The sequence below is a fragment of the Amblyomma americanum genome, chromosome 1 (assembly GCF_052857255.1).
Source record: "Amblyomma americanum isolate KBUSLIRL-KWMA chromosome 1, ASM5285725v1, whole genome shotgun sequence".
NCBI classification, from domain to species: domain Eukaryota; kingdom Metazoa; phylum Arthropoda; class Arachnida; order Ixodida; family Ixodidae; genus Amblyomma; species Amblyomma americanum.
Genome location: NC_135497.1, coordinates 488,711,425 through 488,725,295, shown reverse-complemented (window position 1 = coordinate 488,725,295; position 13,871 = coordinate 488,711,425). Strand labels below are relative to the sequence as shown.

Genomic DNA, 13,871 nt, shown 5'->3' with positions numbered 1-13,871 from the left:
TGCTGAATATGTCGTTTCAGCGTCTTTAGGAAAGCTATGGTAACTGAAACACTGCTTCAAGCAATACAAGGAAGCGTGCCTCCTACACGACGTTCGTTCGCCATCACTCGTGTATGCTGATGCTGTGTTCAATCTCTACGCAATAACCGACACAAATGACACTGAAGCTGCGCAATAATAACGTTTAAAATTTTTATAGCCGTTTCTGGGACAGGCAAAAGGCTAAATGCCGGAGGATGGCTCCTGCAGATTCCAAAAATACATACTTACACAGTGTGATAGTGCGTCTCTGGAAGGCCGTTATCTCCTGCGGCATCTTCCCTTTGTGGTACACCCGGGCCACTTGAGCAAGAGACCGTACGGCGCCAGCTTCGTCCGGTGTCGGGGGCCAAGGCTCATAAGGGGTTCCAAAGCCGACTGCCCGGCCGTCAGCTTTATTCGCACGCCGAAAAGCATTCAGCTGGTCACGCACACCCCGCAAGAGTGGCAGGGGCGCCGGCAGCAGAGGCAAAGACCGAAGTCGGTGGAAGGTCCGGGAAAGATGGGGAATGCAGCATGCGACGGTGCTGAGAGTGGCGAGAGAGACGCTCCAACCTAAAAAGAGGGATCGTCCGAATGGACGGGAAAACTAGAAAAGCGAGGCAGTAGAGAGAGACGTGGAAGGCCCGAGACGACACCGCTGGGGAGTCGGTCTTCCGGTGCCCCAAGCTCCCAAGCCATCGGGGAGGAGCCGAGCCTGAGCGAACGAACATGGTCTACTCCGCAGCCCCTCCTGACGAAGACGCCGGCGCCAACGCAGCGCCATGTGCGTTTGGGCACCCCAGCCTCTGCATCATGTACTCGTTAACATGTAATTATTGAGCATATCCCACTGAGTCTCACGGTTTCGCTTTGCCTCTCCGTCCCGTGCGGATCCGCGCAGTATGTGGTGACGTCGCAACAGTTTGGCACAACAGTAGTTTAACATAGGTTTGCTTAACAGGTATACTCCCTACAGCAGACGCGCATCTGTCACCTGCCGCCGCGGTGGCTGAGTGGTTAAGGCGCTCGGCTGCCGGCCCGAAAGACGCGGGTTCGATACCGGCCGCACCGGTCGAATTTCGATGAACGCGGAATTCTAGAGGCCCGTGTACTGTGCGATGTCAGTGCACGTTAAAGAACCCCAGGTGGTCGAAATTTCCAGAGCCCTTCACTACGGCGTCCCTCATAGCCTGAGTCGCTTTGGGACGTTAAACAAGCATAAACCAAACCAAACCAAGCATCTGTCAGCCTTCAATAAAGTACCCGGCTTTGCAACAATCAAGGCGTAAATTGATCAGCCACAACTCTGTTGAATATCTTTAAAAACCAAACAGAAATGACAGTAGAGGCGCGCATTTTAATACTATAAGGGCCGTCACGGTGGCTCATTGGCGCTCGGCTGCTCACCCAAAAGACGCGGGTTGGATCGCGGCCTTGGTGGCAGCATTTCAATGGAGGTAAAGTGCTAGGGGCCCCTGTGCCATGTGATGTCAGTGCACATTAAAGAACCCTAGGTGGTCCAAATTTCAGGAACCCTTCACTACGGCGTCCCTCATAACCTCAGTCGCTTTGCTACGTTATACCCCCCTATACCTAAGCTTTTAATACTATACGGGAACCAGGTTGGCAAAATAAAGCAGTTGTCATGCAGAGGACTACAACCTCAAGAAATATATCCGGCTTCACGTTCTTCCAAAAATTACTACCGACAGGAACGCCCTGCCCCATAAAATCATTATTAAGCTCTCGATTTAATCGTTCACTCCTGCATTGAAAGCTTATCTGTAACGAGGAGGCTATAAGCCTATTCTTGCGTCACTACTTGTTTATGTCAATCTTGCATCTGTTGCTTGTGCATGTATATTATTGCTCGTGATTTCACCGTTCACATTATCAATTTTTTAACTTCCTGGAAGTTACATGTGTGTGTCGGCTTATTTCTGTCTTTCAAGGCTGCCTGTCAGTGCATTTTTTCATTCAATCCTGCTGATTTCCCTCCCGACAATTTCAATTGTCGTATAACTGACGAATGCTCTTTTCTTCTAGAAAAAGAAAACAAATATGTATGCAATATTCATTGTGAGAAAAAATACCTGCTTATACAACTTTGCTTTCTTGCAGTAGCTGTCTCTAAATTAGAACATTTTAACGCTGAAATTGCCATCTAAAATTACATGGTTTGTCAAGTTCGTACCTCCCGCAGCATGTGTGAGGCAAAAGAGCATTCTCATATCATCAACGGACATTGCGAGAAATTTCTTATGGAAAATTTATTAATAAAGATGACACAATGACTTCTTCGACAAAAAAATTGTACCCGATCATCAACTGAATGCCGGATAGAAGCATATAGATGAGCGTAGCATAAAAAACATGTGCGGGGAAATGCTTATCTGCGTGAAATAACTCACAACTGTCCCGTTTATTTTCTCGCCACATGAGTTTAGTATGTCTGGTCAAAGGTTTCGTGAAAATGCATAGCCGAGAAGTTACGCTCCTTCCGGCCCCTTCAGTGCCAGTACACATGGGGATGGTCTGTAATGGGTCAGGAGCATTTATTGTGGAAGAAAGCGTTAAAGCGACTTCCGCTACTCTTCTCGGATATGAGCACTGATAGTTTATCGGAATTGTGCAGCTCAAATGAAGTCCCAGTTGTTAAGCAGAGTGCAGAAAAGGCAGTTTTACCTCGCGGCGCTCACTCATGTGTAATCGTTTTACTCCGACAGCAGAAGGCACTCTCATTTCGCAAAGTCCTAGCGTTGTTGGCGCCCTTGTGAAGCCTGCGATAAAGTGAATAGGATGAAAGTTGAGCGACCAATGCACTGGGAAAGAAGGAAAAGGAGGCTAGCGAAGGAAAAAGAGGCTAGCGGCGACCTTCGGTTTCACGAAGGTCGCCGCTGGCTCATAGTCGGCTACGTCACACAACCGTAATAGCGTGCTGGTGTATAGCGCAGATCCCGCCCCCTTAATCTCAATGATCGCGTGTAAATTTATTTTTCATTTCATCTACTAAAGGATACGCGAAGAGGCCGAGCACAGAAGCGACCATGCAAAGCGCAGAATGCGTGAAAACAGGCAAAAGAAACACCTCGTCGCTGCAGTATGGGGATGAGACTACACATAAGATATTGTCATCGCAAAAAATGCTCATTTCTGGGACCAGACCCGTCCGACGGCGTAGCGCTACTTCAGGCTCCGCTGCACTCACGAACAATAACGAAGCCGTATCAATGTGCAAAAATGCTAAGTTCTCCCGCTTTCAAAATTTCTAGAGCATTATTCTTTCTATGAAATTTTGAGGTTTCATTCGAAGGTGAAGGAGTAGAAACTAATTGCTAGGGATGAAAAGTTTTGTTTTCACACCTCTGCCGAATTATTAACTGGCCATCTAACTGACTACATTGGTACATGCTATAGGCGTACAGGTAAAAAACATATTACGTCGAATTGTTCATAACCTCTTGCGCTGATGTAGCGTGGTCTCATTCGCCGTGAACAGGTCATTTTGCTGCTGGTGTTCGTCGGTCGGCTGCGCCGCTGTCTCCCACCGTCAGGCCTGTGCTGCGCTCTATACGGATCTCTCACTGTGGCTGCCCTTGTGGACATGGCACGCTTCTTAGAGAGAATCCAGAATGCGGAGGTAAGGAGGTCTCTAGCGTACAAAGCACTCTGCGCCTGCATCGTCCATTTCATAACGCACTGGTTGCACTGACTTATCGCACATTTCATTTCACTTTATTTATTAGTGTACCAGCACTAAGGCTTCCAATTCCGAATTGCACCGATGGCTTAGTGTCTAAAGCCAGCTAGACCTGCGCAAAGAAAACGAATATGACCACGACTGCGCCGCGCCTGCGTTTCGAAACCGGCGGCGGCGGGAAAATATCAGCTTCGCTGGCCACTGCGCGAGAGCACTACGCTGTCATTGCAACCAATCACCTTTCATGTTTAATGGCGGGAAATATATCGGCTTTGCTGGCCACTGCGCGACAGCACTACGCTGTCACTGCAACCAATCACCTTTCATGTTTAATGGCGGGAAATATATCAACTTCGCTGGTCACTGCGCGAGAGCACTACGCTTTCGATGCACCCAATCACCCTTCTCGTTTAATGGCGGGAAAATATGAGCTTCGCTGGCCACTGCGCGAGAGCACTACGCTATCGATGCAACCAATCACCCTTCTTGTTTAATGGCGGGAAAATATGAGCTTCGCTGGCCACTGCGCGAGAGCACTACGCTGTCACTGCAACCAATCACCTTTCATGTTTAATGGCGGGAAATATATCAGCTTCGCTGGCCACTGCGCGAGAACACTACGCTGTCACTGCAACTAATCAACTTCCATGTTTAATGGCGGGAAATATATCAGCTTCGCTGGTCACTGCGCGAGAGCACTACGCTATCGATGCAACCAATCACCCTTCTTGTTTAATGGCGGGAAAATATGAGCTTCGCTGGCCACTGCGCGAGAGCACTACGCTGTCGCTGCAACCGATCACCCTTGTTTAATGGCGGGAAATATATCAGCATCGCTGGCAACTACGCGAGATCACTACGCTCTCGCTGCAACCGATCACCCTTCTTGTTTAATGGCGACAAAATATCAGCTTCGCTGGCACTGTGCTAGAGCACTACGCTTTCGCTGCAACCGATCACCCTTCTTGTTTAATGGCGGCAAAATATCAGCTTTGCTGGCCACTGTGCTAGAGCACTGCGCTTTCGCTGCAACCGATCACCCTTCTTGTTTAATGGCGGCAAAATATCAGCTTCGCTGGCCACTGTGCTAGAGCACTACGCCTTCGCTGCAACCGATCACCCTTCTTGTTTAATGGCGGCAAAATATCAGCTTTGCTGACCACTGGGCTAGAGCGCTACGCTTTCGCTGCAACCGATCACCCTTCTTGTTTAATGGTGGCAAAATATCAGCTTCGCTGGCCACTGTGCTAGAGCACTACGCTTTCGCTGCAACCGATCACCCTTCTTGTTTAATGGCGGCAAAATATCAGCTTCGCTGGCCACTGTGCTAGAGCACTACGCTTTCGCTGCAACCGATCACCCTTCTTGTTTAATGGCGGCCAAAATATCAGCTTCGCTGGCCACTGTGCTAGATTACTACGCTTTCGCTGCAACCGATCACCCTTCTTGTTTAATGGCGGCAAAATATCAGCTTCGCTGGCCACTGTGCTAGAGCACTACGCTTTCCCTGCAACCGATCACCCTTCTTGTTTAATGGCGGCAAAATATCAGCTTCGCAAGCCACGACGCGAGAGCACTACGCTGTCGCTGCAACCAATCACCTTTCATGTTTAATGGCGGGAAATATATCAACTTCGCTGGTCACTGCGCGAGAGCACTACGCTTTCGATGCAACCAATCACCCTTCTTGTTTAATGGCGGGAAAATATGAGCTTCGCTGGCCACTGCGCGAGAGCACTACGCTATCGATGCAACCAATCACCCTTCTTGTTTAATGGCGGGAAAATATGAGCTTCGCTGGCCACTGCGCGAGAGCACTACGCTGTCACTGCAACCAATCACCTTTCATGTTTGATGGCGGGAAATATATCAGCTTCGCTGGCCACTGCGCGAGAGCACTACGCTATCACTGCAACTAATCAGCTTCCATGTTTAATGGCGGGAAATATATCAGCTTCGCTGGTCACTGCGCGAGAGCACTACGCTATCGATGCAACCAATCCCCCCTCTTGTTTAATGGCGGGAAAATATGAGCTTCGCTGGCCACTGCGCGAGAGCACTACGCTGTCGCTGCAACCGATCACCCTTGTTTAATGGCGGGAAATATATCAGCTTCGCAGGCCACTACGCGAGAGCACTACGCCCCCGATGCAACCGACCACCCTTCTTGTTTAATGGCGGCAAAATATCAGCTTTGCTGGCCACTGGGCTAGAGCACTACGCTTTCGCTGCAACCGATCACCCTTCTTGTTTAATGGCGGCAAAATATCAGTTTCGCTGGCCACTGTGCTAGAGCACTACGCTTTCGCTGCAACCGATCACCCTTCTTGTTTAATGGCGGCAAAATATCAGCTTCGCTGGCCACTGTGCTAGAGCACTACGCTTTCGCTGCAACCGATCACCCTTCTTGTTTAATGGCGGCAAAATATCAGCTTCGCTGGCCACTGTGCTAGAGCACTTCGCTTTCGCTGCAACCGATCACCCTTCTTGTTTAATGGCGGCAAAATATCAGCTTCACTGGCCACTGTGCTAGAGCACTACGCTTTCGCTGCAACCGATCAACCTTCTTGTTTAATGGCGGCAAAATATCAGCTTCGCAAGCCACTGCGCGAGAGCACTACGCTGTCGCTGCAACCGGTCACCCTTCGTGTTTAATGCCACTCTTCTCGGGCTATGCGTCACATGTTGTCGTATTCATGCAATTCCATCTATGCGCAATGGATCCGGGACACATCACTGTCCCAGTGGCCTCTCAAGGTGCGTTAAAGGGTCCCAAAATTTTATACTGCTCTACCACCAAGGTCCCGAATTGCTTATTTCGCCTATGTCTGCCTGGCGACATTTGAAGTTTAGCCTAGAACTGAAAGCGAAATGAAACCCGACATGCTAGCGCACATATTTCGCATTTCGACTAACAATCTACATCGGTTGTATCTTTTTAGTTTCCGCACTTAGGTCGTAGCTCTTTATGCCTTCTGCCCATCTTAATGATAGCCGACAGCTTCTTAAAAAATGCAAATTGAAGTTTCAGTAGCAGAGAGGGCCCCATTTTACTCATTCCGCACTGACGCCCGCGGGTTCATTTTAGAGTTCCAGCTGTACTGTGGCATTGACTGAAAGCAGGAACTAATACCTCCGTATCATTACCACCTCCGTGTCAAAGCATTGGTTCAGACCGCATTAATGCGAAGTAGTTTTTCATTTCATTATCGCAAAGCAAAGCAATCACTTGCACCAAAGAATTTATTATATGCATCTTCCATGAGTGTTCAGAAGATATCAACTTGTCCATTACAAAGGGTAGACATCATGAAAGTCTCTATGCTTTCTGAAGAGATCACTTTTCAACTTTAGCAGCAGACCGTGTTTTCCAGAACTGGACCTACGCACTTTCAGCAAACATTATAACAAGAACCACTTTGCGATGTTTTAGCGACCAGATCTCAACCAGCCTGCTCTTGGAAAAGACGCGAGCTCCATGCCTGAAATTTAAGACTAAGCTAAATATATTGCCAGTGAAAACATCTTTCTTTTACATGAGGGGGCCAAGGATTTTAGTACGTTGGGAAAGCAGTGCATTACACTAAGAAGACCGCCATTAAAATTATTGCAGCACAGCGCTGTCCATCAGTTCATCGAAGTGGTTGTTGAGAGGCCATATTCTTCGTTCGGTGCGCACTCAGGTGGCAGTGTCGGTCGGGAAACGGCAGACAAAGCTTTTTCTTTTTATGCGGGCTTTTTATTATTCAGTGTGCCAACGAAAAAAAAAACTGTTTTCGGCTTTCCTCCAGGACATACATATACACGACATAGAGCTGCAAAAGCCAGTTATTGTAGTAAGCGTCTTGCTTACATTTTCTACCATTGGAAACTTTGTCATCTCCGGCCTTCAAGACACTGTATTTGCCCAGTCTGCAAAGGTGAAGGTAAGTCCGATAACTACTCTATCTGCAACCAACACAGGCAGCAATAAACGCCGGAATGCTGAAGTGTAGCTACGGGGCATATTACAGTAAAAGTTAGTGCATGAGCCATCACAAGACTAGAAACAAGCCACCACAAAGCGAGTTCTTCTAGTTGCTACCAGTGTTAACGAAGGCAGCTTTTACAATAGATAGGCAAGCTCAAAGAGATAGGCTTAGAAGCGTCAAACAAAGAGCGAGAAACTATTTTTACTGAAGACTTAAAAATGAATTTCAAAGCCTCATTGGTGCTTTGCATTTCATGTCGCCTAAATTTGATTCTTCATTAGACATTCACTGCCTTTACTGCTTCTTTGACCTGTCCCGATTGTCTTCTTTGAAAAGTTGACAACCTTAGTTGAAACTAGTAATGAAGGAGCCTGTTTATTTAGCCTCGAAATCAAAGTTCTCCACTGACGCGATCTGAACTGGGCGGCTGTTTGTTCCTATGTTTGCTTTTTATTTGTCTCTAAAATAATCAAAGGCTTTTCTTATCTATATTTAAAAATATTAAATAAAATCCGCAGTAAAAACTATGAAGATATTTCTTCATCTTAATAGAAAATTGTGGCAGCAGTAGATTTCGCATTTGTCGTTTGCAGCTTTTGTTCCAAGTTCTGCACGGATCTGCGTCAGTTTGTTTGCAACTGTCGGTTTATCAACCGCCGTATTCGGACTGCTAGCTGCCGTCGCAAGTATCCGCTGTGCTGTGGCAGCGCTGACATTTGCACATATCATTTTTTTCTCTTTAGGCATTTAGGTTCGCCATCTAGCATCTAGGTTGCTGTCTAGAAATTAGGTTGTTCACAGCCCAGTGGGCAAGTTGTGATGACGTCGCTACATCACGTGACCTTTCTGGACCAATAATTAATTTTACTGCCAACTGCTATGGTGGACAGCTTGCTCACAATCCAATGGCCACGGTGCCGCCTGTTACGGTGGACAGATTGTGGTCACGTGGTGACGTGGGGACGCTATTATCGTCGCTGCTTCCGGCATTCCTGCAGCCACGTCTCCCCCAGAGGGCTCGCCCACCCTCGCAGTGGTCCTCAGGGAATCCTCCCGATGTCCAAATTCGCCGAACTCAACCGCAGGAAGGAAGCGCGAGGACAAGTCTCACCGTTTGTGCTTAGTGTTTCTTGTTGCGAAAGGGGATAAGGTTGTGATGATTGGATAGCACAGGAAAATATAACCACGTGCCACTCATGCCTGTTGATCTGGTGACCAGTCGCCTTGGCTTTTTTCGTCTGATGTGTGCGAAGGATAGCGTGAAGTGGGTTTCAAACTGCATTCGAAAAGTGTTTCAGCCCAGATGGAAGGAATTAACGGCGTCTGTAAGATCTATAATGTGTTCTTTTACACTGACGACCTCCTACAAGTTCCTTTCACGTTCGCACGTTAAATGTGAAGCTCCTATTTCTTGATCACACTGGTGGCGCTTGAAGAAAGAAGGGGTTACATTTTATAAATGGTATATTTTCGGCACAATGTTATCGTCTGCAAAGTGTGTACTTGAAGGTGGCTATATCCAGGAGTAAAACCAGTCAAAAGATGGAACACAGCGAAGAGACAAGGCACACACACGACGACTGGACTAGCAACTGTGCTTTATAGAAGAAAGGTCTCCCAGGAAAAGTGGCAGTCTGCGCAGCTCTGTTAACAACAATCTACATCTAAAGAAAAGCTGTGATCTAACGCCGTTGCGAAAGGAAGCTAAGTTCCTTCTGCATGAGGTAGATAGAAGGACTGCTGATGCAATCATCTCCTTGAATACTAATGAAGAACGCTTCGATGAATTCGCGCTCAACTTTTCTCTTGCCTCTGCCGACAATACTAACATTGGAAAATAGCGGGTAGCAACCACATTCCCGGCAATGTCGAGGCAAGTTAGCGCCGTCAGTAGGGGACAGAGAGTTGTGGTGTTCTCTTGGTCTGTCATTAATACATCGGCCTGTTTGCCCAATGTACACTTTTTCGCAGGTCAACGGAATTTTGTAAACCACACCTGTGGCACAGTTGACGTAGCGGTTTTCATGCTGCGTCGAACAAACCAGCCGATAAATTCTGCCACGTGCAACACGTGAGCACAGGCGTGAAAGCTTGCAGGGAGCTGAAAACACAACATTGACGTCCTGCTTCCCGGCGACCTTTTTGATGGTGTGGGCGACTTTATGCACATAAGGCATGACTTCAAAATTTCTCTTTTCCATTGTCTTTGGGTACACCCTTTTGACATCTCGAACCTTTATCTTTTGCAAGAGCGTTTCGGCCACTGCCCTCAGCAGTTCCTTTGGAAAACCGACCGCCTCCAAACGTTCATACTGGATATCGAAGCTAGTTTTCATGCTGTGGTGGCAACTCTTTTGCAGTACATTACGGAAGCAGTTCGTAGCAATCCCCCTCTTGACAATCTTGGAATGAGCTCACGAGTACGGTAATAAGGACTTCTTAGTTATAGGCATGAAGCACCAGCAAACATGGCCATCGTCACGAAATGTTAATTGAAGTTATGAAAATCTAATCGAGTGGTTAGCGGGTAGTTCATATGTAAAACTGAGGGCACTCGAGCAAGCTTTAAAAGCTGTCAAAATCTGGTTTACAACCATATGCAATGAGTCAATGGGTGAAAGATTCAAAAGAATCAGGAAATCATCAACATATCTAAAATTTCTGCACACATGTTTGTCAAAAAGAACGCCTTGCAACGCCAGTACGTCCAGAAAAAAGGAATCTGTATTGGGACAAGCGTAGCACCATACTGTGCCATATAATTTTAGCAAAGTTTGACAACACGTTGCAAGGCGTCCTTTTTGACAAACATGTGTGCAGAATTTTTAGATATGTTGATGATTTACTGATTCTTTTGAATTTTTCACCCAGTGACTCATTTCATGGGGTTGTAAACCAGATTTTGACAGCTTTTAAAGCTTGTTCGAGTGCCCTCAGTTTTATATATGAACTACCCGCTAACCACTCGATTAGATTTTTAGAACTTCAATTAACATTTCATGACGATGGCCATGTTTTCTGGTGCTTCATGCCTAGAACTAAGAAGACCTTATTACCGTACTCGTCAGCTCAATCCAAGATTGTCAAGAGGGGGATTGCTACGAACTGCTTCCGTAATGTACTGCAAAAGAGTTTCCACCACAGCATGAAGACTAGCTTCGATATCCAGTATGAACGTTTGGAGGCGGCCGGTTTTAAAAAAAGAACTTCTGAGGGAAGCGGCCGAAACGCTCCTGCAAAAGATAAAGGTTCGAGACGTCAAAAGGGTTGACCCAAAGACAGTGGAAAAGAGAAATCTTGAAGTCATGCCTTATGTCCATAAAGTCGCCCACACCATCAAAAAGGTCGCCGGAAAGCAGGGCGTCAATGTTGTGTTTTCAGCTCCCTGCAAGCTTTCACGCCTGTGCTCACGTCTTGCACGTGACAGGGCTTATCGGCCGGCTTGTTCGACGCAGCATGAATACCGCTACGTCAACTGTGCCACAGGTGTGGTTTACAAAATTCCGTTGACCTGCGAAAAAGTGTACATTGGGCAAACAGGCCGATGTATTAATGGCAGACTAAGAGAACACCACAACTCTCTGTCCCCTACTGACGGCGCTAACTTGCATCGACGTTGCCGGGAATGCGGTTGCTACCCGCTATTTTCCAATGTTAGTATTGTCGGCAGAGGCAAGGGAAAAGTTGAGCGCGAAATCCTCAAAGCGTTCTTCATTAGTATTAAGGAGATGATTGCATCTGCAGTCCTTCTATCTACCTCATGCAGAAGGAACTTAGCTTCCTTTCGAAACGGCGTTAGATCACAGCTTATCTTTAGATGTAGATTGTTGTTAACTGAGCTGCGCGAACTTTGCACTTTTCCTGGGAGACTGTTTTCTTCTATAAAGCACAGTTGCTAGTCCAGTCATCGTGTGTGTGCCTCGTCTCTTCAGTCTTTGACTGGTTTTGCTCCTGAACATGTACCAACTGGCCCAGATTTCAACACTACTGCAGTGGCTGTATCTTCCTCTCACGTTTTCCCTGCCTTTGAAGGTGTAACTCGGCCGTGCAAAGAACAAAACTATAAGTGATGGTCATTATATCTACAAACCTTCTGGCACTAAAAGAGCAGACACTTTTTTTGCCTTTCCTGTAGAAATAGAAAACCGATTATCTTTGTACATTCTGCGATTACATGCTCACAATGCAGACAAGGTGTTCTCAGCGAATGCGAGACACCAGGTTTCCAGCTTATAGGGTACCTTGTTTCTCGAAGGAGCAAATGTGTCATTCGACAAAATAGTGTCGCTTCTCAGACCGCGAAGTCCAGATGCCTCTACGCCAATTCAAAAACTACTGACACGCACACTGCAAGAACTTTTCTAAAGCTTTGCTAAAGACAGCTACTTGCAGGGAGATGATGAGAAGGGGCTAATTTCCTCGAACATGTTGTCAGGGTAAAAGAGGGGAGGGCAGAAGGAAACGAGTTTTATTTCGAGGAGTGTCTCAATAGGCCCCCCTCCTACCCCTCCCAACACCTACCTTTATCTGCGCGTTGATGAAAGTCGCGCTATTATATGTCTTTTCTCCGATAGCTAGGTCCAAGCAAAGTTGCTTTCAACACGCTGTTGTTTGTCAGTCACGTGAACAGCACAGAACATATCCACTAACCGAAACAACAATTGATATAAATTTACTTCAGTAACAACACTATGCCAACCTTAGAATATCAACAGCCAAAATCTCTGAAAGCAAGATATATAAACCCTATTTGAAGTTCTCACGTGAAACTGTTTCAGGTGCCACTAGGTCCAAAGAATGAAGATGACATGTCTCCGTTCGGAAAGATCAGTGCCGCTGTTCTGTTCCCGTGAGTACGTGTCTTTGCGTTTGGGCAAGACATGTGTGTTTTCAACGGTAGTACCTTTTAGGTTCATGTACATCCTTTGCAAAGGTAATGATTCCAATGAGTTTGTATTGCTTTTGAGCACGATTTGTGGCATAGCCGGCATTCGCAATATCTTCAACGTGCGAGCATGTCTTTTCTGAATCCCTGCGATAGTTTTGACTTCCACGAATTCTGCATGGCATCCCATTATAAATGGCTTGGAATCAAACATATTGAGTTTTTTTTTTACTTCTGGAAATGCTGTACGCTAGTTGCTGAGGATAGATGAGCTCTGGGCTGCAGTGTTTTGTCAAAACGAGCAGTTGGCGTTTTCAGGCCGACTTATACTCCTGTCACACAGGCACCGCAAAGGCCTTAAAAATCAGATCCTTACATTCAAAAGGCGTAAGGTGTGCAGCTACACGGCAAAAATGTTGCGCCTTTGATGCTAAGGGCGCTCGTCAGAAACCTTTGGAGCCCAAAGGCGCGGCGCGGCCTTAGAGAACCTGCGATCGCAACGTCATCCAATGTCAAAAGTAGTAGCAATATAAAAATAGATACAGCCGACAATGTTCGAAAATATTTTTTTTTAAATACTAGAGGTGTGTCTGGCTTTGCTTTTTGTACGGGTGCTTATATTTTGTGCCCAGATTTCAAGACAGTAAAAGTGTTGCAGCAACACCGAGTGCCCCTGGTGGCCAAGGCAACACACAAAACCTGCTGCTGCTGATGAGAGTAGCCGCTGCAGTTCTTTTAAGGAAGCAATCAGAATAAAAAATTGTCTGAGCTCAACGAATGAACAGAATACCCCACTTTAATTTTAAAACACTCATTTCAGCCGCCTCGAGCACAACAGCGGGTGCTAAGCCTGAACGACTGTTCCACGTTTGGGCTGCACCGTGTATGTGCGTCGCTGCTCTTTTAAACTTTCGCTCATTTGGTGAAAAAAGGTGCCTTTGCTGGAAAGGCCTTCGATGAATGCTGTGTGACAGGGGTATTAGCTACTTCCTGGAGCAGAACGAGCCGTTCGCTGTCAAAACGCCGGGAAGGGGTCGCCGCCGAATGACACCCTCGAAAAGGGACGGTCCGCACAAAGACACCTCCTCGCCTTCGCTAGGAATGAATCTTTTGAATCGCGAAGGCTGTGCGTGCTCGCACTACTTGGAGGGTAGTCAACCTTGAGACCTGTTTATGCTTCCCGGTGAGTTTCGCATATCCGAAGGCTCTAGTAGCAACCGCTGCAGGGGACTGATTTGACTTCGGGGCCCAAGCACCTTTCACTCCTGATTGAGAACCACCCCTGCATCACAAG

General features: G+C 46.9%; 2 protein-coding genes across 5 annotated transcripts in view; one reads left to right on the top strand and one right to left on the bottom strand.

The window, feature by feature from the left end:
• Window positions 1-13,871, bottom strand: part of l(2)37Cb (DEAH-box helicase 16 lethal (2) 37Cb) — a 551,956-nt gene that overhangs the window by 161,295 nt on the left and 376,790 nt on the right. The gene's annotated exons all lie outside the window — the stretch shown is intronic.
• Window positions 1-13,871, top strand: part of LOC144116084 (multidrug resistance-associated protein 1-like) — a 194,839-nt gene that overhangs the window by 37,058 nt on the left and 143,910 nt on the right. Inside the window, exons 4-6 of one of the 3 annotated variants that reach the window (XM_077650744.1) lie at window positions 3,521-3,661; window positions 7,513-7,647; window positions 12,471-12,541. In XM_077650744.1, coding sequence (XP_077506870.1) covers window positions 3,521-3,661; window positions 7,513-7,647; window positions 12,471-12,541 — 347 coding nt within the window. The remainder of the gene's footprint in view (window positions 1-3,520; window positions 3,662-7,512; window positions 7,648-12,470; window positions 12,542-13,871) is intronic. The other 2 variants (XM_077650746.1, XM_077650745.1) reach the window with 2 other exon arrangements.